This window comes from Hippopotamus amphibius, chromosome 15, assembly GCF_030028045.1.
Source record: "Hippopotamus amphibius kiboko isolate mHipAmp2 chromosome 15, mHipAmp2.hap2, whole genome shotgun sequence".
NCBI classification, from domain to species: Eukaryota; Metazoa; Chordata; class Mammalia; order Artiodactyla; family Hippopotamidae; genus Hippopotamus; species Hippopotamus amphibius.
The window spans coordinates 20,343,057-20,370,952 of NC_080200.1; the positions used below are offsets into that span (position 1 = coordinate 20,343,057).

The 27,896-nt window shown below is 37.8% G+C and overlaps 1 protein-coding gene across 1 annotated transcript; it reads right to left on the minus strand.

Moving 5' to 3' along the window:
• Positions 1-6,676: 6,676 nt before the first annotated feature.
• On the minus strand, positions 6,677-7,642 carry LOC130836330 (olfactory receptor 7A17-like). Its single transcript, XM_057708384.1, has one exon. It carries the CDS (start codon positions 7,640-7,642, stop codon positions 6,677-6,679), a length of 966 nt encoding a protein of 321 aa, XP_057564367.1.
• Positions 7,643-27,896: the final 20,254 nt, after the last annotated feature.

The window sequence follows — 27,896 nt, forward strand, 5'->3', positions numbered from 1 at the left end:
ACTGAATGATATTTTTGTTTTTGTACCTTATTTCTTTTTTATAATTAATTAAAATTAATTAATATATTGGCTGCATTGGGGCTTCGATGCTGCACACAGTTTTTCTCTAGTTGAGGTGAGCAGGGGCTACTCTTCATTGTGGTGCATGGGCTCCTCACTGCAATGGCTTCTCTTGTTGCAGAGCACAGGTTCTAGGTGCAACGGGCTTCAGTAGTTGCAGCATATGGGATCAGTACTTGTGGCTCACGGGCTCTAGAGCGCAGGCTCAATAGCTGTGGTGCACGGGCTCGGTTGAACACTTTTTCATGTACCCATTGGTCATGTGTTTGTCTTCTTTAGAGAAATCTCTATTTTAGTCCTTTGCCAATTTTTAATCAGATTTTACTAATATTATTATTATTACTATTATTATTAAGGTGTTTGTGTTCCTTTTATAATTTTGATATTAATCACTCATTAGATATATACTGTCCATATAATGTATCTGACACTATAGATTGCCTTCTCATATTGTTGACTGCTTCTTTTACTATGCAGAAACTTTTTAGTGTGATGTAGTCCTACTTGTTTATTTTTGCTTTTGTTGTTTATGCTTTTGGTGTCATATCCAAAACATCATTTCCGAGATTCATGTCAAGATTTTTCCCTATATTTCTGCTAGGATTTTTATTGTTTCAGATCTCACATTTGAGTTCATTTAATTCTCATTATTTTTTTTTAGTTTTATAAAATAGTGTTCTAGTTTCATTATTTTACATGTGAACATCCAGTTTTCCCAGCACCACTTATTACAGAGAATGTCCCTTCTCCATTGAATATCCTTGGTAGCTCTGTCAACTGTTAGTTGACCATAAGTGCATGTGTTAATCTCTGGGCTCTCAGTTCTGTTCCATTGGTCTTTGTGTCTGCTTTTACACCCGGACTATATTAGTTTGATTACTATAGCTTTGTAGTGTAGTTCTAAATCAGGAAGTGTGACATTTCCATCATTGTTTTTCTTTATCAGAATAGCTTTAGCTACTCAAGTGTTTTCGTGGTTCTATATATACTTTATAATTGATTTTTCTATTTCTGTGAAAAGTGTCATTGGAACTTTGAGAGGAGTTACATTGAAACTATACATGTTTTAGTGTGAACATTTTAATAATATTTTTTTTATTTTTTTATTTTTTTTATTTTTTGGGGGTACACCAGGTTCAATCAACTGTTTTTATACACATATCCCCATATTCCCTCCCTTCCTTGACGCCCCCCCCTCGAGTCCCCCCCACCCTCCCTGCCCCAGTCCTCTAAGGCATCTTCCATCCTCGAGTTGGACTCCCTTTGTTATACAACAACTTCCCACTGATTATTTTACAGTTGGTAGTATATATATGTCTGTGCTACTCTCTCACTTCTTCTCAGTTTCCCCTTCACTCCCCGCCCCCTCCCATACCTCGAGTTCTCCAGTCCATTCTCTGTATCTGCTTCCTTGTTCTTGTCACTGAGTTCATCAGTACCATTTTTAGATTCCGTATATGTGAGTTAGCATACAATATTTGTCCTTCTCTTTCTGACTTACTTCACTATGTATGACAGATTGTAGTTCTATCCACCTCATTACATATAGCTCCATCTCATCCCTTTTTATAGCTGAGTAATATTCCATTGTATATATATGCCACATCTTCTGTATCCATTCATTTGTTGATGGGCATTTAGGTTGCTTCCATGTCCTGGCTATTGTAAAGAGTGCTGCAATAAACATTATGGTACAAGTTTCTTTTGGGATTATGGTTTTCTTTGGGTATATGCCCAGGAGTGGGATGACTGGATCATATGGTAGTTCTATTTGTAGTTTTTTAAGGAACCTCCAAATTGTTTTCCATAGTGGCTGTACCAACTTACAGTCCCACCAACCGTGCAGGAGAGTTCCCTTTTCTCCACAACCTCTCCAACATTTGTTGTTTCCAGACTTTGTGATGATGGCCATTCTGATTGGTGTGAGGTGATACCTCATTGTGGCTTTGACTTGCATTTCTCTGATGATTAGTGATGCTTAAAAGCTTTTGCACAGTGAAAGAAACCATAAACAAGACTAAAAGGCAACCCTCAGAATGGGAAAAAATAATTGCCTATGAAACAACGGACAAAGGATTAACCTCCAAAATATACAAGCAGCTCATGCAGCTTCATACCAAAAAAGCAAATAACCCAATCCACAAATGGGCAGAAGACCTAAATAGACATTTCTCCAAAGAAGACATACAGATGGCCAACAAACACATGAAAAGATGCTCAACATTTTAATAATATTAATTCTTCTGATCCATGAACACATGATACTGTTCCATTATTTGTGCCTCCTTCAACTTCTTTCATGAATGTCTTAAACTGTTCAGTGTATAGACACTTGACTTCTTGGTTAGATTGATTCCTAAGTATTTTTCTTCCTTTTCAATGCTAGATTATTCATTGTTAGTGTATACAAATTGTAAGTGATTTCTAATACTGATTTTCCATCCTGTACATTTAGTAATTTTGTTTATGAGTTCTAATGATTTTGGTGGTGCCTTTAGGGGTACCTATATATAAAATATATCATCTGCAAACAAAGACAAATTTACATCTTTCTTTCCAGTTTAGATGCCTTTGTTTTCTTTCCTAAGAGCCCTGACTAGGACTTTCAGTGCTATGTCAAATACGAGTGGCAAGAGTGGGCACATTTTCTTGTTTCTGATCATAAAGGAAATGCTTTCAACTTTTTACCATTCAGTGTGATGTTAGCTGTGGACTTGTCATATACAGTCTTTTTACTGTTGAGGTACATTCCTTTTACACTCACTTTGGTATAGAGTTTTTAACATGAAAGGGTGTTGAAGTTTGTCAAATTACTTTTCTGCATCTATTGTCATCCCCATATGTTATTTACCTTTAATTCCATTAATATGGTGTATTTCATGTATTGATTTGCTTATGTTGAACCACCCTTGTGCCCCAGGGATTAATCCCACATGATCCTGGGGTATAATTATTTTAATGTGCTGTTAAATTTGGTTTGCCACTGTTTTGTCTAGAACTTTTTCCATGTATATTCATCAGGGTTACGGGTCTGTAGTTTCCTTTTATCTTCTTTTAAAAAATTGGACTTTTTAAAACAGCTTTATTGAGATACAACTTACATGCCATACAACTCACCAATTTGAAATGTACAAGTCAGGTTTTAATACATTCACAGGTATGTGCAAGCATCAAAATTGTAGAAGTTTTTCATTACCTTAAAAATAAATTCTGCATTCTTTATCTGTCTCTTCCCCATTCCCTGCTGCCCTAAGCAGCTACTAATTGGCCTTTTGTTTATAGATTCCTCTATTTTGGACATTTCAAATAAATGGAATCATATAATATATGGTCTTTTGTAATTGTCTTCTTTCACTGAGAATAATGTTTTCAAGATTCATGTATGTTGCAGCCTGTCATTCATTCCTTTTTATGGCTAATATTCCATATATGGATATATTACATTTTATTTATTCATTCAAAACATATTAATTTGTATGTCAATTATCCCTCAGTATTTTTTAAATGGCCTAAGGAAATTATAGTATTCCTCCCCCCCCCCAAAAGATATACAAATGACCAATAAGCACAGGAAAACTTGCTCAATATCTTCAGGGAAACATAAATTAAAAGTACAGTGAATTTTTTAGTTTTCTTGCAGTGTTTTTATTGGGCTTTAGTATTAAGGTAATAAGTTGGCCTCAAAAATTAATTTGAAAGTGTTAGTACTCTTCAATATTTTGGAAAAGTTAGAGAAGGATACATATTATTAGTTTTTTAATGCTTGGTAGATTACACCAGTGAAACATCCGGTCCTGGACTTTTCTTTGTTGGAAGATTTTCTTCCTTTTCTGGCCCTATTTCCTTGATTTTACATGATCCTTTTAAATTTGAATGCTGTGGTTATATATGAAGAAGCAGTTACCTCTTCCAGTCTTTGCTGAGTGCTCAGGAGAGAAAGACCCTCTCTTAGCCCTGTTAGGGATTCTGATGCAGTGTCAGTTTTCTAGGGATATGCCTGCTCCACATTTGTTTTTTCTTCTTATCTGGTTGGGTTTCCTCATGAGAAGACACTTTCTTTGGTCCTGCAAAGCCAGTCAGGGTGTTGATACCCTCCTGTTTGCTTTCCCTAAGATGGTGATATAAGTTGAAAGTTGTATGCTTTCCCCCATCCCATTAGATTCTGGCTGGATTTGAGCACATGCTCACCAGCCTTCTGCAAAGGCTCACTCTTGATGCCATAGGAGCATACACAGAGAGCCTTCCATGGTGGCGGGGTGAAGATTTGGGTGAAGTGCGTTGACTGTTCAGGATGCCTGTAGGCCAGCTGGAGTGTTCCAGAGGTGAGGGTTCCTAGCAACTCATTTCGGGGCTTCCTGATGGAAACCGTGATGCAGTTGTTAGAATATACTTACATTTGATGCCTTCAGAGTCCTGGATGGTTTTCTTCCAGTCTTTCTCCATCCCCTTTATCATGAAACATATCAGTTTTTCAGATGGACATGAAAGAACTGGGTCTTTTGCACAGCTGGGGACACTGGGCTCTCACCCATGTGCTCTCACTTTCCCTTGTGGGAGAAATCACAGGCCAAAAAGTCTCTCTTGGCACTGAGCTGTTCCACCTCAGGGGAGGCATGATGCCAGAGCAAACACCTAGCCTGAAACCTAAAGAAAGCCAGGTGCTTCCAATGAGAGACATGGGTATGAGAAACAGCTTGCCTGGAAAAGACCACCATACAAGAAGACAATGTTTTGTGTAAAATACTAATGCATTTCTAGAGGTCTTGTGGGCTTGCTACATGAGAACATAGAAATACATTACCGGGGGTATTATTTCACTGCACCTGTTAGATAACCAGGTAAGTTGACAGAGATTGACCAGATGAAGATGTTGTTCAGATAAAGCCCTTGGGCAAAGGACTAACGGGGTTGGCACTTTGTAAGTGAGCTGAGAAAACTTGTAAATGATAAGGATCAAGGTGATAGGTGTGGGACCTAACCAGTATCTAATATAGATACAGATAGTGCGGTTCATCCCCAGGGGCTTTACTGAAAGTCTACTATTCTTAAATTTATTTAAGTGAGGTGAGCACATTGATGTAGAGTGAGCACGTTGGGGTGATAGGATCATACACAATGTACAAAATGTAGACTCACAGCTGTATGGACTCATGAGTATCCAAACAGTATTCAGAACAACTCCCACCATATAATCCCATTTGATCATAAAGACATTGTAATGAACCACCTGATTTAGGACAACTTGTTATGGAACAATAAATAGTTAACCAATATAACAGCCAAAGCAAACAAAAATGAGGGCACATGTAATGACCTACTGCTTTTTATTTTTGGCATATGTTCTAATTTGGAGACATTTACGATTATTTCAGAAAAAAAGAAATAGTTTATTTAAATTTATTTCAGATAAATATATCATCAATTGGCTACTTTAAGATTCCATTGCAGGGATCTTGGAGAGTTTGGAAGGACGTGTATGTTGTGCAGCAAAAAAAAAATGGCAATCCTGAACCACACGGCTGAGTACAATTTTAAGCTTTCTTGTGAGTCATCCTTTGATTATGAAAACTGAAGACTTCTGAGCAGGAAGGAGTTATATAAAGTCTTACTTTGATATTGTTCATCCACTGCTTCTGATTCTTTACTGGTTATGATAAAATTTAGAAAAGGGGAGACCCTTTGTTCAGAGCAATAGCAGAGTCACTATTATAGGCAGCACAGGATTTTTGAAGCCCCAAAAAGGAGAAAAAAAAAAAAAACGATCCGGGAAAAAAAATCATGAAACACATCAACCAATCATTCACTCCAATGCACAACCCCCCTGACACATGGGCACCTATCTTCCATATCTGCATGAGCATATGTACATATGGAAAGAAATCTTTTGCACAGTAATGAAATGTGAAGTTTAAAATTTTGCTCTCACATAGTTAAAGACATCTCTAACAAAAAGACCATATTAGGTCTATATTCACATTTGCCTTTAAATACAGATTCCACTGGGAGATATATATTTGGTAATCAATTTTTATCAGTGACTGTGTCGATACTGGGGACACAGACTGAATACGTGTATAACACCAGGAGACCAGTTATAAATCTCAGCCGCATTAATGAATTTAATATCATCAGGAAGAACAGTTAAGATGGTGATGTAGAAAAAGTGACAGGCCCAAAGTGAAAACATTGGTTTCAGATTTTACTCTGCAATTGAACTTTATGTTGCTTTAGCTACCACGTGTAGTTTTTCCATGTTGATCAATGCCACTCATGAAAATTCTTTACAGAAAAATTTTTTAAAGTACTCAGGAAGATAGATGTCACTTAAGAAAAATTTTTTAGAAATCAATTTTTTCCTTCAAAATAAATGGAAATTTCCAAATATTTCTCATCCATGTTTGAGAAAACTTTAAGGAAAGTAGAAAAATAGAAAAAATGGGAAAATTTCCATGTATAAGACTGAAGAGAAAGCTTCATCAACTGAGTTACCTGAATTGTATGGAGAAAAATCAAAGAAATGGAAAGACCAGGCCATAAATATAAGAAGCAAGTGTTCTCTCCACAATCTGATCACAAATCACTATTTCTGCCTCTAAAGCTTTGAGCCCAGTGATAATCAACATTTCTTCAGCCCCAGGACAAGTGGCTGCTTTATAGCTGCCATCTCAAAGAATCTCGTTAGAGCCCTCTTTATGTCTTTGTTCCTGAGACTGTAGATGAAGGGGTTCAGCATGGGTGTGACCACAGTGTACATCACGGAAGCTGTTGCACTTGAGTGTGAGCTGTGAGTAGCAGTAGAGCTAAGGTACACTCCTAAACCCGTAAAATAAAATAAGTAAACAATGGAGAGATGTGATGCACAAGTGGAGAATGCTTTATACTTCCCCTGAGCTGATGAGATTCTCTGAATTGAGGAAACTATCTTAGAGTATGAGTAACATATACCAGCCAGGGGAACACCACCAAAGAGTCCAACTGCAAAATACATCATGGTGTTATCAAGAAAGGTATCAGAACAGGCAAGTTGGATTACCTCTTTGTATTCACAGAAGAAGTGGGGGATTTCCAAGACTGTACAAAAAGACAGCTGCAGTACCAGTAAGCTTTGTAACAAGGAATTCAGGGCACCTAGCATCCAGGACACCAGAACCAGCAGTCCACAGAGAACAGGGTTCATGATGACTGTGTAGTGTAGGGGGTGACAGACAGCTATGAAGCGGTCATAGGACATCACAGTAAGAATTAAGTTGTCCAACTCTACAAAGAGTATATACAAATACATCTGGGTGATGCAGCCTTCATAGGAAATTACTTTGCTTTGAGTCTGTATATTCACCAGCATCTTTGGGATGGTGGTGGAGGTGAAACAGATGTCTACAAAGGATAGGTTGGAGAGGAAGAAGTACATGGGTGTGTGGAGGCGGGAGTCTGAGATGATGGTGATGATGATGAGCAGGTTTCCAAACACAGTGATCAGGTACACGGACAGGAAAAGTGTAAATATGATGGGCTGCATATCTGGTTCCTCTGAAAATCCCAGAAGTATAAATTGTGAAATCCCTGTATCATTGCCTGGTTCCATGTGGTGGTAATTACTACTAGGAAAGAAAAAAATATCATGGTTAATTTCTGCACATGTGAGTATTAACATAGTGAAATGCTATGAATTACAACATATAATAATATTTAAGAGATTTACTGTGGCATTTGTGATCAGAAATTCCTATCAAACACAGCCTTTTCTCAGGAGCTCATGATTGTACAGTTTTAAAACAAAATTCTTTCATATACTTTAGGAATTCATGTTGAGTATGGCCATCCTCTAGGGTAAATGTGTGAGATTAAGAACAAAACTGCCTACAATCTAATGATGAAGAAAGAATGAGTTAATGAATGAAAAACATAATTCATGTCTTCAGGTGACAGGTGCTATGAAAAAGAAGAGAAATTTGCACCGAGACTTGAAGGAAGAGAAAGCAGAGACACCAGGTTATCTGGGGGACATGTATGCCCTATTGGGGAAAAGGCCAACGTGAAGGCCCTGAGGATGGCACTTGTTTCAAATATTCAAGACTCAAAAGGAAGCTGAAGTGCAGATGGGAAAAAGCAAGACGGCGAGTGAGGAGAGATGGTGTCAGAGAGTGTTGAGGGAAGAGGTGGCCTCCTCGCTACAGCTGAAATTCTAAGACACAAGGAGTCCTTCATCCAAGTTTTGTTACTTTCACATTTAAATTTGTTTCAAATGACTCCTGTTAAATGAAACGGATCACCTCCTTATACCCATCTGCTGGTTAAAATAGATCTGTCTGTGCTTTAAGGGTCACATTTTGGAGTAAACTTGAGTACCACTGCCCAGAGAAATGCTCATCCTGCACAACACACACACACACACACACATGCACACACACAAACACACACACACACAGAGACCAGGTACAGCACATTATGTCCTACTGGGCTTGTTACTCCATGGCTTTTCTTACTTCCAGCAACAATAATTATAAGAGGAGTAATGAAGGGTAGTTATCAACATCATGTTATCTTTTGCCTAGAGAATGTAGAAATAGTACCCAAATTTTAGTTGGTAATCCTCCATTGGACTTGTAAACATGGAACAGCATTTAAATATGACCATTGTGGCCCTGTATTAATAGAAAAATTAAAAAGCGGTTCAAAAAACTGGGAGAGAAGAAAGAAAATGACATGTGGAGGAAAGTAAAATCTGTCTGTAGGTCCCACCTCTTGATGGTTGCCTTGTTCTAGGGCACAGGCTTTGGGATACGTGTACATCATTCTGCAAGTATTTCATCGTCTAGAAGAGTCTGATGACCTCAGTGATCTACACCATGGTCATCCCCATGCTGAACCCCTTCATTTACAGAACAAGATCTAAGAAGCTCAGGTGGTTCCTGAGAGACCTTCTTGAAGAGGAGAACGTTTCCTTAGTTCTGGCAGCATTCCAAGCCCAGTTATATCTCCTTGATGCTCAGAATAGCTCATAAAGTAGCCCAAAGCAATTTATCAAAGCAGAAAGGAGTTGTTATCTTTATGACAACAAGAGTATCCCACTAGAAAATGAGCAAAGGGAATAAACTCACAATTTACTTCAGAAAATAGACAATGTACAACAATAGATGAGGATTTTAAAACATAAATAGTAACAGGATTTTCTAAATGCTCTTGAATACAAAACTTTTGAATCAGAAAACCAACTTGTGAATCTCAGATCTATCACATATTACATGTTTGAAATTAGTGAGACTACAGATCCATTCTAAATGTTAATATCCTTAGTCAAAGTGTGGGGATAGTGGTATACATCCTTCCGAATTGGTAGACAAATTTAGTCAATATAGGTAAAATATTAGCATATTTCATTCCTCTAAATGAACAGTTATCACAGATATGAGAATTTGCTTATTTTTTCTCCTAGCTTGCAAATGTCTCCAATGCTACCCTTTTCTTGGTAATGAAGGATTACAAAGTAAAACTACTTATCATACCCCTCTTTGCATTCTAAGTACAACATTTTCTTGTGAATTACCATCATGACAGAAGATACTGTGAAATGTATGTCTCAAGAATTTTGCTGCAAGACAGCACCTACATCCATAGGTGTGGATCTTTCTAATAACATGGAGGGCTCTTAAATATGTCCCATCTTTAAAAGTTGAGAATGTGCATATTTCACTGCATATGCCTCCAAACCTCCTTTTCTTTCTCTCATTAACTGTAAAACTCCTCTTAATATGCTCTAATTTTATAGAACCACTTTATGCTCCCAATTCCTTCCTCATTCTCATCCAACAAGACTTCCATTCCCATCATTTGTCAACTATGACCCTTGTGTTGCTGAGTCCACCAGACACGTCTCCTTTAAACATATTAAATAAATAAATTATAAGTTATTTAGTAAACCTAGAAAACAAATGTGACAAATATCTCGGGTGTGGGGTGTGGTGATTAGGCTCTCAGGTGACCCCACATAAATGTTTTCCACTTTCATTCTCTCTGAACCTTCCCTGAAGTACTTACTGAACTCTCAGACTCACCTGGAAGGGGACTATGAGAGGAAAGTCTCTGTATAGATATCCGATTTCCTCCCTGGATGGTTGATGGTGAAGATGGAAGCTCTGTTCCCAGGCAGGTCAGAAGGAAGAAGTGAAGCATGGTCCCTCAACAAGCCTTAGGATTCCAAAAGCAACAACCATGTCCTGTGCAGCTCAAGGGTGTAGAGGCTGAGTCATTGCAGCAGAGGAGATATTTACAGCTTCCCATGTCCGCACATTAGGCACTGCTTCCACTGTTACTCCCACCCCTGAGCACATCACTTCCCTGTAGGACACTGGTCTGGATAGACAGGAAATTTTTCCTGATGATTCTCTGTTCCCAGAAGACCAGGTTAGAAGTCAGGGGAATCTAGTTTTTATTACCTTCTTCTCATGAACTCACCTGACTTCCAGAGGTCTAACGTCCTCGCACCTTATCCTAAATTTGACAATATTTTCTCCTATCTGCAACAGAGGAACCTGTCTTGACCTGGTTCCATGGACCTCCAAAGTATTGTCTAGTTCCAGGGAACAGCAGCTCTTGATATTTCCAGAACATAGGAAACTCCTCTTTAACAGGAGAGAGGGGTGTTCCTTTGATATAAATCATATATAATCCTTGACTTTGAGTGACTTTTGACAAATCACTTAGTAGATTCATGCTTGTAACTCTAATTTAGAGCTGTCATTTACTGCTCTTTAAAAATTTTTGTTAATTATAAGATATATTTGTGATCTTTTTTTCATATTTTAAAGCTCTATATTGGAATATAATTGCTTTGCACTGTTGAGCCAGTTACTGCTATACAACAAAGTGACTCATCTGCATTTATACATATATCCCCATTTCCCCTCCCACATGTGACTCTCTCCCACCCCCCATCCCATCCCTCTAAGTCATCGCCCATCAAGTTGATCTCTCTGTTTTATGCAGCAGTTTCCTACTAGCTATCTGTTTCACATTTGATAGTATATACGTCAATACTAATCTCCTGTTTTGTCCCAGCTTCTCCTTCACTGCCACACCCTGTGTCCTCAAGTCCATTCTCTACATCTGCATCCTTATTCTTGCTCTGTCACTGGGTTCATTAGTGACATTTTTTTAGATTCCATATACATACTATAGTATACAGTATTTGTTTTTCTCTTTCTGGCTTACTTCACTCTGTATGACAGACTCTAGGTCCATCCATCTCACTACAAATAACTCAATTTCATTCCTTTTTATGGCTGAGTAATATTCCATTGTATATATGTGCCACATCTTCTTTACCCATTCATCTGTTGATGGGCATTTAGGTTGCTTCCATATCCTGGCTATTGTAAATAGTGCTGCAGTGAACATTATGGTACATGTTTCTTTTTGGATTATAGTTTTCTCAGGGTATATGCCCAACAGTGGGATTGGTGGGTCATGTGGTAGTTCTATTTTTAGTTTTTTACAGAACCTCCATACTATTTTCCATAATGACTGTACCAATTTGCATTCCCACCAAAAGTGCAGGAGGGTTCCATTTTCTTCTCACTCTCTCCAGCATTTATTGTTTCTACATTTTTTGATGATGGCCATTCTGACAGGAGTGAGATGATACCTCATTGTGGCTTTGACTTGCATTTCTCTAATGATTAGTGATGTTGAACACCTTTTCATGTGTTTGTTAGCCATCTGCATATCTTCTTTGGAGAAATGTCTATTTAGGTCCTCCACTTATTTGTGGATTGGTTTATTTGCTTTTTTGGTATTAAGCTGCATGAGCCGCTTGTATATTTTGGAGATTAATCCTTTGTCACTTGCTTCATTGGCAAATATTTTCTCCCATTCTGAGGGTTGTCTTCTTGTCTTGTTTATGGTTTCTTTTGCTGTGAAGCAGCTTTTAAGTTTCATTAGGTCCCATTTGTTTATTTTTTATTTTATTTCGATTATTGTAGGAGGTGGGTCAAAAAGAATCTTGCTTTGACTTATGTCCTACAATGTTCTGCCTTTGATTTCCTCTATGAATTTTATAGTGTCTGGCCTTACATTTAGGTCTTTAATCCATTTTGAGTTTATTTTTGTACATGGTGTTAGGAAGTGTTCCAATTTCATTCTTTTACATGTTGCTGTCCAATTTTCCCAGCAAGGCTTATTGAAGAGGCTGTCTTTTTTCCATGGTATATTCTTTCCTCCTTTGTCAAAGATAAGGTGCCCATATGTGTGTGGGCTTATCTCTGGGCTCTCTATTTTGTTCCATTGATCTATATTTCTGTTTTTGTGCCAGTACCATACTGTCTTGATCACTGTAACCCTGTAGTATAGTTTGAAGTCAGGGAGCCTGATTCCACCAGCTCCATCTTTCCTTCTCAAGATTGCTTTGGTTATTCGGGGTCTTTTGCATTTTCATACAAATTGTAAAATTTCTTATTCTAGTTCTGTGAAAAACGTCATTGATAATTTGATAAGCATTGCATTGAATCTGTAAATTGCTTTGGGTAGTATAGTCATTTTCATAATGTTGATTCTTCAATCCAAGAACATGGTATGTCCCTCCATCTGCTTGTATCATCTTTTAATTCTTTCATCAGTGTCTTATAGTTTTCTGCATACAGATCTTTTGCCTCCTTAGGCAAATTTATCCCCACGTATATTATCCTTTGTGTTGCCATGGTAAACGGGCCTGTTTGCTTATTTTCTCTTTCTGATCTTTCGCTGTTAGTGTTAGTTATGAATGCAAGATATTTCTGCACATTAATTTTGTATCCTGCTACTTTACTAAATTCATCAACTAGTGCTAGCAGTTTTCTGGTAGAGTCTTTAGGGTTTTCTATGTATAATAGCATATCATCTGCAAAGAGTGACAATTTTACTTCTTCTTTTCCAAGTTGGATTCCTTTTATTTGTTTTCCTTCTCTGATTGCTTTGGCTACAACTTCTAAAATTATGTTGAATAATAGTGGTGAGAGTGGGCACCCTTGTCTTGTTCTTGTCCTTAGAGGAAATGTTTTCATTTTTTCACCACTTAGAATGATGTTGGATGTTGGTTTGTCAGATATTGCTTTTATTATGTTGAGGTAACTTGCTTCTATGCCCACTTTCTGGAGAGTTTTTATCATAAATGGATGTGGAATTTTGTCAAAAGCTTTTTCTGCATCTATTGAGATGATCATATAGTTTTTATCCTTCAGTTAGTTAATATGATGTATCACAATGATTGATTTGTGTATATTGAAGAATCCTTGCATTCCAGGGATAAACCACACTTGATCATGATGTATGATCTTTTTAATGTGCTGTTGGATTCTGTTTCCTAGAATTTTGTTAAAGAATTTTGCATCTATATTTCTCAGTGATATTGGCCTGTAATTTTCTTTTGTTGTGACATCTTTGCCCGGTTTTGGTATCAGGGTGATGATGGCCTCATACAATAAATTTGGGAGTGTTCCTCCTTCTGCTATATTTTGGAAGAGTTTGAGAAGGATAGGTGTTAGCTCTTCTCTAAATGTTTGATAGAATTCACCTGTGAAGCCATCTGGGCCTGGGCTTTTGTCTGTTCAGAGATTTTTATTCAGTCTCCATTTCAAAGCTTGTGATTGGTCTGTTCATATTTTCCATTTCTTCCTGGTTCAGTCTTGGAAGATTGTATTTTTCTAAGAATGTATCCATTTCTTCCAGGTTATCCAATTTATTGGCATATAGTTGCTTGTAGTAGTCCCTCATGATCTTTTGTATTTCTGCAGTGTCAGTTGTTACTTCTCCCTTTTCATTTCTAATTCTGTTCATTTGCGTCTTCTCCCTTTTTTTCCTGGTGAGTCTAGGTAATGTTTTATCAATTTTATTTATCTTTTCAAAAAACCAGCTTTTAGTTTTATTGGTCTTTGCTATTGTTTCCTTCATTTCTTTTTCATTTATTTCTGATCTGATCTTTATGATTTCTTTCCTTCTTTTCACTTTGGATTTTGTTGTTGTTGTTGTTTATCTTTCTCTAATTGTTTTAGGTGTAAGTTTGTGTTGTTTATTGAAAATTTTTCTTGTTTCTTGAGGTAAGATTGTATTGCTATAACCTTCCCTTTTAGAACTGCTTTTGCTTCTTCCTATAGCTTTGAGTCCTTGTCTTTTCATTGTCATTTGGTTCTAGGTATTTGTTGATTTGCTCTTTGATTTCTACAGTGATGTCTTGGTTGTTTAACAGTGTATTGTTTAGCCTCCATGTGTTTGTATTTTTTACACTTCTCAAGTGCACACAGAACATTCTCTCTATCCTGGAGAATTTTCTTTGTGCACTTGAGAAGGAAGTATATTCTGTAGTTTTTGGGTGGAATGTCCTATAAATATCAATTAAGTCAAGATGGTCTTATGTGTCATTTAAAGCTTGTGTTTCCTAGTTTATTTTCTGTTTGGATGATCTGTCCATTGGTGTAAGTGGGGTATTAAAGTCTCCCACTATTATTGTGTTACTGTTGCTTTCCCCTTTTATGGCTGTTAGCATTTGCCTTATGTATTGAGGTGCTGCTATGTTTGGGTGCATAGATATTTACAATTGTTATATCTTCTTCTTGGATTGATCCCTTGATCACTATGTAGTGTCCTTCCTTGTCTTTTGTAATAGTCTATACTTTAAGGACTAATTTGTCTGATATGAGTATTGGTACTCCAGCTTTCTTTTAACTTCTATTTGCATGGAATATCTTTTTCCATCCCCTTACTTTCAGTCTGTATTTATCCTTAGGTCTGAAGTGGGTTTCTTGTAGACAGCATATATATATGGGCTTTGTTTTGTATCCATTCAGCCAGTCTGTGTCTTTTGGTTGCAGCATTTAATCCATTTACATTTAAAGTAATTATTGACATGTATATTCCTATTACCATTTTGTTAATTGTTTTAAGGTTTGTTTTTTTGTTTGTTTGTCTGTTTTTTTGTTTCTTTTTGGAGGTCTTTACCTTCTCTTGTGTTTCCTGCCTAGAGGAGTTCCTTTACCAATTGTTGTAGGGCTGGTATGGTGGTGCTGATTTCTCCTAACTTTTGCTTGTCTGTAAAGCTTTTGATTTCTCAGTCAAATCTGAATGAGATTATTGCTGGGTAGAGACTTCTTGGCTGTACCGTTTTTCTCTTTCAAGACTTTAAGCATGTCCTGCCACTCCCTTCTAGCCTGAAGAGTTTCTGCAGAGAGATCAACTGTTATCCTTATGGGTTTTCCCTTATATGTCATTTGTTGCTTTTCTCTTGCTGCTTTTAATATTTTTTTTTCTTTGTGTTAATTTTCATTGGTTTGATTAATATGTGCCTTGGTGTGTTTCTCCTGGGGTTAATTCTGTATGGGACTCTCTGCACTTCGTGGATTTGGTTTACTATTTCCTATCCCATTTGGGGGAAGTTTTCCATCATAATCTCCTCAAATATTTTCTCAGACCCTTTCTTTTTCTTTCTTCTGCTTCTGGGATGCCTATGATTCAAATATCGGTACACTAAATGTTAACCCGAAGGTTTCTGAGGCAGTCTTCCATTGTTTTTATTCTCTTTTCTTTTTTCTGCTCCGTGGCAGTTATTTCTCCCATTCTATCTTCAAACTCACTTACTCATTCTTCTGCCACAGTGATTCTGCTCTTTATATCATTTGGAGTATTTTTAATTTCAGTTATTGTGTTGTTCATTACTTTTCTTTGCTCTTTAGATCTTCTATGTCCTTATTAAATTTTTCTTGTATTTTCTCTGTTTTGTTTTCAAGATTTTGGATCATCTTTACTACCATTATTCTGAGTTCATTTTCAGGCACTTTGCCAATTTCTTCTTCATTTATTTGGTATTGCAGATTTTTATCTTGCTCCTTTGCCTGCAAGGCATTTCTGTTTTCTCATTTTGTCTAATTTATAGTGTTTGAGGTCTCCTTTCCCTATGCTGCCTAGTAGTAATTCCTCTTGTCTGTTATGTTTGGCTTGAGGTATCAAGCACTGGAGCTTGCTGGCCTTTGGTTGGATTTGGAGCTTGGTGTTGGCAATGAGTACTCTGGGGGAGAATTGCTCATTAATATTCCATGAGGTCAGGAGTTCTCTGGTTGTCCAACATCCTGGACTCATCTCTGTTGTCTCAGAGGTCCAGGTTTGACCCCTGGCCAGGGCACCAAGACCCTGGAAGCTGCAGAGCATGGAGAAAAAGGAGGTAGAAAGAGAGCAAAGAAAAAAAGGAAGAAAAAAGAGAAGAAGGGGAAAGGACAGACAGGTCTCCAAGACTCTAAAAGGAACTCTAATCAGTCAAAATCACACGAGGTGCACACTTGCACTTGCAAAAAGAGTAGAGGAAAAGAAACCAAAGAGAGGAGAAAAGCGAGATCAAAGAAAAGAAAGAAGGGAGTACTTGTACCAATTATAAGCAAATCCACCTACAAATATATACAGTAAAGATTAAACTAACAAATACCTAAAATCAGAAACAAGACAAACATACCAAGAAGTCATCCAATACTTCTAGGTAGGGCTCTGCACCTGCTATGGAGAGGACTGTGATCTGATAATAGTCATGTGTGTATTTGTCCCCACAGGCCCAATTTGCCCCCTATGTCTACAGTCTTTATTGTAGAAACACTCATCTATTCAGGTAATCCACAGATGCAGGGTCTATCAAGCCTATTGTGGGTATTAAATCTGCTCCTCTTGCAGCTGTTTCCCTTCCTCTTCTTTGGTCCTGCAGTCCTCAGGGATCAGTTTTGGTTTGGGTCCCTTCTTTGTGTGTGGGTTGCTCTCAGGAGTCAGTTCCCCACCCAGGCAAGAGGGGGTGAAAGAGGGTGATTGGGATTCACTTGCAACTTCAGGTTGCTGGGAGGGAGGGATATGACAGTTTAGTTGAAATCTGCAAGAGTGCTTGTAGCAGCAGAGGTCAGAGTGAGCCTGAGGTGTGCCATGTGTTCTCCCAGGGAAGTTGGTCCTGAAAGCAGGACCCTTGGTGTTTGTGGGCTTTACCTACGGCTGGGAGGGTGTGGCCAGTGACTTGTTTTACACACAGGACACTGGGGGCCATGGGTGGGCAGGTGGTGGGGCCTGGTGGGATGCAGAGGCAGGCAGGCAGGGGAGCCAGGTGGCAGGCAGGCAAGTGGGCAGTCTGTGGAGCCCGGCGGCCCTCAGAGCAGGCAGGCAGCATGGCCCAGTGGTGCATGGCTAGGCAGGCGCGAGGAGCAGCAGTAGGGTTTTTCAATCCAGCAGCTGTGGGTTGTGCAGCTTTGCACCCTGTGAGTTTGCAAAGAGGGAAGATCCTCTCAAGCACTCCAAAACGAAGGTGCCTTGCTTCTCAGTCTGGCCCAGGATTTCCCCAAACTCCCTCCTAGCTTGCTGGCTCACCTGGTCCCCAGGCTGTTATGCAGCCAGCCCCAGCTCTCTCCCTGGTGTCTGTTCTCCAAAGCCCAAGCCTTAGCGCCCAGCCCCCACCACCACCAACGGTGAACAGATTAGCTTCTCTGTCTGGGGAGTGCTGCCTGAATCCTCCTTGTGGGGATCTCTCCACTCTGCCATCCACACACCTGCTGTTGCTCACTCTTCTGGGGGCTCCAAGGCTCCACTTGTCCTTCCCCACCAGCTAGGGGACTCCCCAGTGTGTGGGAGACTTCCCCCCATCACAGCTCATTCCCAGAGGGACCAGTCTCCTCAGGATTCCTTTGTCTCTCTTTTTTTTTTTTTTTCCTTATTTCCTTTGTGCTATCCAATTACATGGAAATTCTCTTGCCTTTTTGGAGGTCTGAGGTCTCCTGACCGTATTTGGAAGGTGTTCTGAAGGAGTCACTCTGCAAGTAAATGTGGTTTTGATGTGTTTGTGGGGAGAAAGGTGATCTCCATGTCCTACTTCTCTGCCATCTTTTTCAAGGTCCCTGTGATCTTTTGATAAAACATGCACAGAGCTTAGAATTTTATTTGGATTTTTCTATTTTATTTTTACAAAGGTACATTCCATATGGCCATTACTATTATGAACCTCATCTTACATTTGCAGAATTACAGCTCAGAAGGATTAAACCACTCCCTAAGTTGTGAGCTAAGAAAGGGATTGGCTTTGATTGGAACTTCCTCAAAAAAATTCCAGTTCTCATGCTCTAGGCCAGTGGGTCTCTACTGGTGTGATTTTGCCTTCAGGGAACACCTGACACTGGAGAAATTTTTGGTTGTCACAGCTGGGGAGGTGCTACTGCCCCATAGTGGGTGGAGGCCAGGGATGCTGCTACACATACTACAATGCTCAGGATGGCCCCCTACAAAGAATTATCCAGCATAAATGTTAAAAGTGAGGAGAAGAGAAGCGCTGTTCTAGACTAGAAGTTTTCCAACATCAATGTGTAAAGGAATCACTTGGGAATCCTGTGTGGCTACAGATTCTAATTTGGCAGGTCTAAGATGGACCCAAGAGATCATACATTTGGAATCTTGCTCCTAGATAATGTTGATGCTGCAGGTCCTAGTCCATGGACCATTCTTTGAGTATAACAACTGTGGTCCAGTGTTAGAGTCAGACATAGATATTTTGAAGCCTCCTCCACCAAAGAGCATCCCACTTCAGGTCTGATCTCAGATGGTCAAATGATGGACTCAGTAGTTCAGATTCTGCATGCTTTAGTTACATATGTGTTTTGAGTATTTCCTTCATGACAGGAAATTAATCTTTTAGCTCTCTGGTTCCTTATCTATAAATAAGGAAATTCCACCTATGTTTTGGAGGTTGGTGTGCAAGTTTAGTAATAATTTAGAGCTGATAGAATATACCTGACACAGAGCATATGCTCAATTAAAAGCAGCTACTGTGACTGTGTCCCAGTTCTGCATTTACTAAGCCCAATGTGACATCAGAGGATCTATAGGGTTAGAAAATGAGTCCAACATTGTTTTCTTCTGGGAGAGAGAGAGAGCTGTGATCTTGCAGGGACATCACCTCCCAGGGACCACACATGGAGGAAAGTGCTTGAGAGGTCACTGATCTATGCTGTGTTGTACTAAGGGACATGACCTCTGACCCCCACGTACTGGTTCCAGATGGTCACAGTAAGAATTTTTAGATTCTTCAGGCTGGTTTACTATGTTCCTATGTTCTACTCTTGGCAATATCTGCAAACCTACTGTTTCTTGGTGAATCAAATTATTCCACCAACACTTGTACCTTCCTTCTTGCAATTCTACAGCATATAATTTATAAATGTTGTTGTCAAGAGAAGTATGACATGCTTGTGTGTCCGTTTGCCTTTATTTTCTTTATAGATTCATTCATTGGTGGAGACATAGTTTATTCCCATGTATGTCCTAGATATTGTAAAATAATACTGCAATAAATATTTGAACATGGGTGTGCATATATCTCTCTTAGATAGTGGTTTTATTTCATTTGGATATATGCCCAGAAGTGAGATTCCTGGATATTATGCTAGTTCTGTTTTTCTTTTGAGGAAATTTCATGTTGTTTTTCATAGTGGCCATACCAATTTACCTTCTTACCAACAGTGTACAAACATTCATTTTCCTCAGTACACCAGCAAACATCTGTTATCTTTTGTCATTTTGGTAATACAATTCTTAACAGGTGTGAGATGATATCTCACTGTGATTTAAATTCGCATTTTCCTGATGAGTATTGATGTTGAATACTTTTCCATGTACCTGTTGGTCATATGTTTGTCTTCTTTGGAAAAATCTCTTTTTTAGTCCTCTGCCAATTTTTAGTCAGATTATCACTATTATTATTGACTTATTTGTGTTCCTTATATAATTTGGATACTAATCACTCATTAGATACAGAGTCTCCATATACATTCTACTGTACTATAGATTGCCTTTTCATATTGTTGAATGTTTCTTTTACTGTGCAGAAACTTTTTCATATGATGTAGTCCTGCTTGTTTACTTTTGCTTTTGTTGTTTCTGTTTTCCCTGTTATGTCCAAAACATCACTGCCAAGATCCATGTCAAGATTTTTCCCTATATTTTCTGCTAGGATTTTTATTGTCTCAGATCTTATATTTGAGTTAATGTATTTCTTGTTATTTTTTGCAAGTGGTATAAAATAGCTTTCTAGTTCCATTATTTTGCATGTGACTATCCAGTTTTCCTAGCACCATTTATTACAGAGACTGCCATTTCTCCATTGAGTATTCTTGGCAGTTCTGTCAAATATCAGTTGACCATATACGCATGTGTTATTTTCTTAGCTCTCAATTCTGTTCCATTGGTCTTTGTGTCTGCTTTTATTACAGAACTACATTATTTTGATTAATATAGCTTTGTAGTGTAGTTTGAAACCAGGAAGTGTGACATCTCCACCTTTCATTTTTCATTCTCTGAGTTGCTTTAGCTACTCAAGTGTTTTTGTGGTTCCGTATGAAATTTAGAATTGATATTTCTATTTCTGTGAAAAGTGCCATTGGAATTTTGATAGGGGTTACCTTGAAACCATAGATGTCTTAGAGTAACACAAACATTTTAATATTAATTCTTCTGATCCATGAACATATGATATTGTTCCATTACTTGTACTTTTTCAACTGCTTTTATAAATGTCTTAAACTGTTCAATGTATAGATATTTGACTTTTTGGTTAAACTGATTCCTAAGTATTTTTCTTCCTTTTCAATGATATTGTAATTGAGATTGTTTTCTTATTTTCTTTTCTAGATTGTATACAAATGTAAATTATTTCTTCATATTGATTTCCTATCCTGCAGGCTTACTGAATTTGTTCATGAGTTCTAATGTTTCTGATGTAAACTTTAGAGTTTTGTATGTAAAAACAAAGACATCTGCAAACAAAGAAAAAATTATGTCTTTCTTTCCAATTTGGATGCCTTTATTTTCTTTCCTAATTGCTCTGGATAAGACTTTCAGTACTATGTTGAATAGAAGTGGTAAAAGGGGGCACTCTTGTCTTGTTTCTGATCTTAAGGGAGATTCTTTCAACTTTTTACCATTCAGTATAATGTTAACAGTGGATTTCTCATATGTGGTCCTTTTTACTGTTGAAGTACATTCCTTTTAACCTCACTTTGGTAGTGTTTTTATCATGAAAGAATGTTGAATTTTGTCAAATTATTTTTGACATCTATTGTAATACCACGATTTATTTACATTTAATTCCATTAATGTGGTGCATTACATTTATTGATTTGCTTATGTTGAACGCTCATTGTGTCCCAGAGATAAATCCCATGTGGTCATGAGGTATGATCCTTTTAATGTGCTGTTACTTTTAATTTGCCACTATTTTGTTTTGGATATTTTATGTATATCCACTAGAGATATTGGCCTACAGTTTCCTTTTTTCTTCTTTAAAACAAAAATTTTAGACTTTTAGAAACAGCTTTATTGAAATATAACTCACATGCCACATAATCACCCATTTGAAATATACAATTCAGTGTATTTTAGTGTATCTACAGATATGTGCAACAATCAATAATTTTAGAACTTTTTCATTTCATCATCTCAAAAATAAATCCCAGGCTTCCCTGGTGGCGTAGCCATTAAGAATCCGCCTGCCAATACAGGGGACACGGGTTCAAGCCCTGGTCCAGGAAGAACCCACATGCTGCAGAGCAACTAAGCCTATATGCCACAACTACTGAGGCTGCACTCTAGAGCCTGAGAGCCACAACTATTGAGACCATGAACCCCAAATACTGAAACCCACACACCTAGAGCCCACGATCTGCAACAAGACAAGCCACCACAATAAGAAGTCTGCACACTGCAATGAAGAGTAGCCCCTGCTCTCCACAACTGCAAAAAGCCCGTACACAGCAATGAAGACCCAATGTACCTAATAAATTAATAGTAATAATAATAATAAAATAAATTGATTACTTAAAAAAATAAATAAATCCCATATTCTTTATCTATCTCTTCCCCAATCCTTGCAGCTCTAACCAGCTACTAATCTGCATCCTGTCTATAGATTTCTCTATTCTGGACATTTCAAATAAATAGCATCATACAATATGTGGTCCTTTGTAACTGTCTACTTTCACTCAGAATAATATTTTACAGATTCATGCATGTTGAAACATGTCATTCATTCCCTTTTATGCCTAAATAATATTCCATATATATATATATTACATTTTACTTATATGTTAAACTAATATAATTGTGTTTGTCAATTATAGCTCAATCATTTGGCAAGGGAAATGAAAATGTATTTCGCCCGAAAAGGTATACACAAATGGCCAATAAGCACATGAAACTTGCTCAATATCATCAGGGAAATGCAAATTAAAACTACAGGAAAAAAAAAAAAACAAAACTACAGGGAATTTCTTAGATTTCTTTTACTGTAATTGTCTTTATTTGGTTTTAATATTGAGGGGATAAGCCAGCCTCAAAAAATGAATTTGAAAGTGTTTACTACTATTTGAAATTCTGGAAAATTTTGAGAAGGATTGGCATTATTTTTTTAAATGTTTGGTAAATTTCACCAATGAAACTATCTGGCCCTGGATTTTTCTTTGTTGGGAGGTTTTGTGTCTTTCTTAGTCATATGTATTTGATTTTACATGACCCTTTAAAATTTGTAATGCTCTGTTCATATGTGAAGAAGCAGTTACCCTCTCCAGTCTTTGTTAACTGCTCAACATCGAAAGACCTTCCCTCAGCCCTGTTGGGGATTTTGATGTAGTGTCAGAAGTCTCCTATGCATATGCCTGCTCCACACTTCTTTTCCCTCTTACTTGGGTGGCAGGGCTTCCTGTTGAGTGTATACTTTTTCTGGCCCTGCAAAGCCAATCAGGGTGTCGATAGCCTCCTGTTTGCTTTCCCTAGGATAGTGATATAAGTTGAAATGTGTGTGCTTTCTCTCATGTCACAAGATTCTGCCTGGATTTCTGCATATGCTCATTAGAATTCTGTAAATGCTCACCCTTGATGGCCCCAGGGGCATGCACAGGGCACCCTCCATGGGGGGAGGGTTGATTATAGATGAAGTGTATTGAGTGCTCTGGGATGTCTCTAGGCCAGCTGGAGTGATGCCCAGGTGAGGGTCCCTAGGGCTCATTGGTGGGCTTTCTGATGGAGATTGTGATGACATTGTTAGAATCTGCTTACCTTTGATGCCCTCAGAATCCTGGCCACTGTTCTTCCAGTCTCTCCCCACCCCCACCCCCACCCCCACTTTGTCATAAAGCTCACGTCAGTTTTCTGGTTGGGCATCAAAGAACTGGGTCTCTGGCAGTGTTCTGCACAGCTAGGGAAGCTGGGCTTTCAAGCATATGCTGTCACTTTCTCCTGTGGGAGGAATCATGGGCCAAAAAGTCTCTCTTGGCCCTGAGCCATTCCACCTTAGGGGAGGCATGTCTCCAGAGCAACCACCTAGACTGAAACCTAAAGAAAGCCAGATGCTTCTAATGAAGGACATGGATGTGAGAAACAGCCTGCCTGGAAAAGACTACCATACAAGCAGACAGTGTTTTGGATAAAATCTTAATGAATTTCTAGAGGTCAAGTGTGGCCTTGCTATATGAGAAGTACATTGCAGGGTCCATTATTTCACTGCAACTGTTAGATAGCCATGTAAGTTGACAGAAGTTGACCAGACAAAGCTGTTTGTGCAATAAACCTCTTGTGCAAAGAGCTCCAGGAGCTGGCAGTTTGTAATTGTGCTGAGAAAGCTCATGAATGAAAAGAGTCAAGGTGATACATGTGGGACACAACCAGTATCTAATAGAGATGTAAATAAAATGGTTCATCCCCTGGGGCTTTGTTGAAACTCTGCTATTCTTGAATTTATTGAACTGAGGTGAGCGCATTAGGGTGATATGATCATATTGGGTAGGATGAGTAAGTACAAAATAGCCAATTTGAACAATATCAGAAGTCTGTTAATATCAGTTACAAATAGGTAAACAGATACAATTAGGTAGCCACAAAAGGGCCTATTAGAGTCAATTGGTGCACAGAGTTTCTGTTCATTATACAGGATGAAAAAACATTTTAGGTATTTAAGTAGAAGAATAATCACACTTTTATTCTTATCTAAATCCAGTTGAAATTAATTTTTGTATTTTGTGTGATGGTATGGGTAAGGAGATATTTATTTTTCCTTACAGATATCTAATTTGTGCACCATTTCTTCAAAAGACTTCCTTTCCTCTGTGAATTGGCATGGTTCCTTTGTCAAAAACCTATTAACCATATATGGGTGTGTTCATTTTAGGATGCCACTTTGTTCCATAGATCTGTATGTCTATTATTATATTAAAACCACACTGTCTTTTTTTTTTAACCTTATTGAAGGATAGTTGATTTATAATGTTGTGTCAATTTCTGTTATATAGCAAAATGACTCAACTGTATATATATGTGTGTGTGTATTTTTTCATAGTACTTCTCATTATGGTTTATCACAGGATATTGAATATAGTCCCCTGTGTTATACAGTAAGACTTTATTGTTTATCCATTCTATGTATAATAGTTTGCATCTGCTAAAAAAACACAATGTCTTGATTCCTATTTCTTTAAAGTAAGTGTTGAAATCAGGTAGTGTAAGAACTTTAAATTTGTTCTCTTTCAAACATTTTTGGATGTTGTAGGTTCACTGTTCTTCTATATAAATATTACAAATGGTTATCAATTTCTACAAAACCAATTGCAGGAATTTTTATTTGGATTTCACTGCCTCTGTAGATCATTTTAGGAAGGTTTGACTTCACAATACTGAATCTTCTAATTCATTAAGGTGGCATGATAGACATAATTCTGAGGCAGCTCCAGGATTTCTGTTGCTGGTATGTGCAGCCTGGAAAATCTCCCCTTGAGTGTGCATTAATGGATTTAATTCTCATGACAAGGATAGATTTTATGAAAAATGAGGTAATTTTGCAGCTGTGATTAAGGTCTCAATTCAGTTCCTTTTGTCTTAATCAAAAGGGAGTTTATCCTGCCTTGGCCTGACCTAATCAGGTGAGGCCTTAATAAAGACTGGGCCATGCAGGAAGGAAGAGATTCAAAATATGAAATCATTCTGCTGCTAACCTTTAAGAAATAAGCTATCGTGTTGAGAAAGGCCATATGACTTTATCAGCTCAGGCTTCCGTAACAAATGATATAAACTGATGGCTTACAAACAAAATGTCTCACAGTTCTGGAGGCAGAAAGTCTGAGATCAGGGTAATGGCATGGTCATGATCTACAGAGGTCCCTCTTCTGGGTTTCAGATGACCCACTCCTATATCTTCAAGTGGTGGGAAAGGATCATGCTGTTCTCTGGCCTTTCTTAAAAGAGCTCTAATCCCATTCTTAAGTGTCCCACCTTCATGGCCTAATCACCTCTCAAAGGCCCCACCTTTAAATATCTTCACATTGGGGATTAGATTCCAACATATGAATTTAGTAGGAACACAAACATTCAGGCTGTAGTCGCGCATGACAAGAACCTGTATGATCTAAGAGTAAGCCTAGTCCAAGAGCAAGCAAGATAATGGGGCTTACGGGTCTCACAAATACAAGTAAATGTTGTCTGAATGAAGAAGAGGATCCTGAGGTCTGTATTAGAGTGGAAATTGGTCAACATCTTGTGAGACTCTGAAAAGTAAACTCAGTCATGTCGTGCCTGGACTTAGGTTCTACAGAAAGGAAAGTTAACAAAAGTTCATGTCAGCAAGGTGGAGAGGAAGGAGGTCCCATTGTTCTCTTCTTCCAGAAAACAAGACAAACAGTAAATAAGCAACAATAAACTGGCAACATTTTCTCTGGAAAAACTCAGACTACAACAAAGAGGAAAAAGAATCCCTGTGGAATTAAAAAAGAAAGAAGAAGAAGAAGTGAACAGCTACATGACAAAACATAAAAAGCATTTTACCAATGTCACCACATCTTTCCATCAGGAGTTTGGCTCCAAAGGGAAGAACTCATGCGACTCAATCTAAAAACAAAAACAAACCAACAAAAATGAATGAACTGATTAAAAATTGAACACAAGACATTTTTCCAGAGAAGACAAATGTTTGGCTAACAGGCACATGAAAGATGCTCAACATCACTAATCATCTGGAAAATACAAGTCAAAACCACAATGAGATAACACTTCACACCTGTCAGAATGGCTGTTATCAAAAAGACAAGAAACAACATGTTGGTAAGGATGAGGAGAAAAGGGAACCCTTGTGCATTGATGATGGAATGTAAATTGATGCAGATGCTCCGGAAAAATATGAAGATTCTTCAAAAAAATAAAAACAGAATTAACATATCACCAAGCAATTCCACATTTGGGGATTTATCAAAAAATATGATAACACTAATTTAAAGATATACACGCCCCATATTCATTCATTCATTCACAATTTTTTTCAGATCTTTAATGAGTATAATTGCTTTACAATGTTGTGTTAGTTTCTGCTGTACAACAAAGTGAGTCAGCTATATTTATATGCATATGCCAATATCTTCTCCCTCTTAAATCTCCCTCTCACCCTCCCTATCCCACCCCTCTAGGCTGTCACAAAGCACCAAGCTGATCTCTCTTTGCTATGCTGCAGCTTCCCACTAGCCATCCATTTTACATTTGTTAGTGTATACATGTCAATGGTACTCTCTCACTTTGTTGGAGCTTCCACTTCCCCTCCTGGGTCCTCAAGTCTGTTCTCTATGTCTGCATCTTCATTCTCACCCTGCCACTAGGTTCATCAATATTGTTTTTCATAGATTCCGTATATATGCATTAGCATACAGTATTTGTTTTTCTCTTTCTGACATCCTTCACTCTGTCTGATGACTCTCGGTCCATCCATCTCACTACAAATAACTCAATGTTGTTCCTTTTATGCCTGAGTAATATTCCATTGTATATATGTGTCGCATCTTCTTTATCCATTCATCTGTTGATGTACATGCAGGTGGCTTCCATATCCTGGCTCTTGTAAATATGCAGCACTATTTAGAACAGACAAGATATGGAAGCAACCTAAGTGTCCATTAATAGATAAATGAATAAAGAAGATAACTATACAATGGAATGTTACTCCATATTTGGTACAAACATCCAGTAATAAAATAATCGTCATGGAGATGTAACGTACGGCATAGGGAACATGGTCAGTAATATAATAGTAACTCTGTGTGGTGACAAATAACTAAATTGATCATTGTGAACATTTTGTAATGTATAAAAGTATCAAGCAATTATGTTGCACACTTGAAATGAATAAGATAATGTATATATATTATAATTTAATTTAAAAAAAGAAAAACAAAGGAAAAGGTTCCTCTTGAGGTATTTAACCCCATGGAGAAAAGCAGAGGGGGATATATATACATATATAATCTCCACACAAACCTGACCCTTCAGCAACTCAAGGGTTGGGACAATGACCCTCTGTGAAATAGAAAATCTGCATAGAACTCTAGAGCCATCCCTCTTCATCCACATTTCCACACCCATGGATTTAACCAAACTTGTTATAAAATTATATATATTGCCTTGGTCGTCACTGTACTTTTTTATGTAATGCAACTCATGACTGTTCTTTTAGGAAAGCAAGAGAAAAATTATTTGGGATGATATATGTCAATTGAGGGAAAAATTATCTTTAAAAATCCATGTTGTTTCACAAAAGAAATTGGAATTTTCAAATATTGTTGATCTAAAATTATAAATTTTTGGAGTAGGAAGAAATACAAATGAAAAACACTGCCTATGTATCAGACTATGGAGAAAGCTTAATAAAGTGAGTTACTGAAATTGTATAGAGAATTTGAATTTTTAAAATATGGAAATGCCAGAAAATAAATAAAAGGAGCAAATTTTATTCCACAATGATGACAGTGTTACAATTACTGGTTCTCAGGCTTTGAGCAATGCAA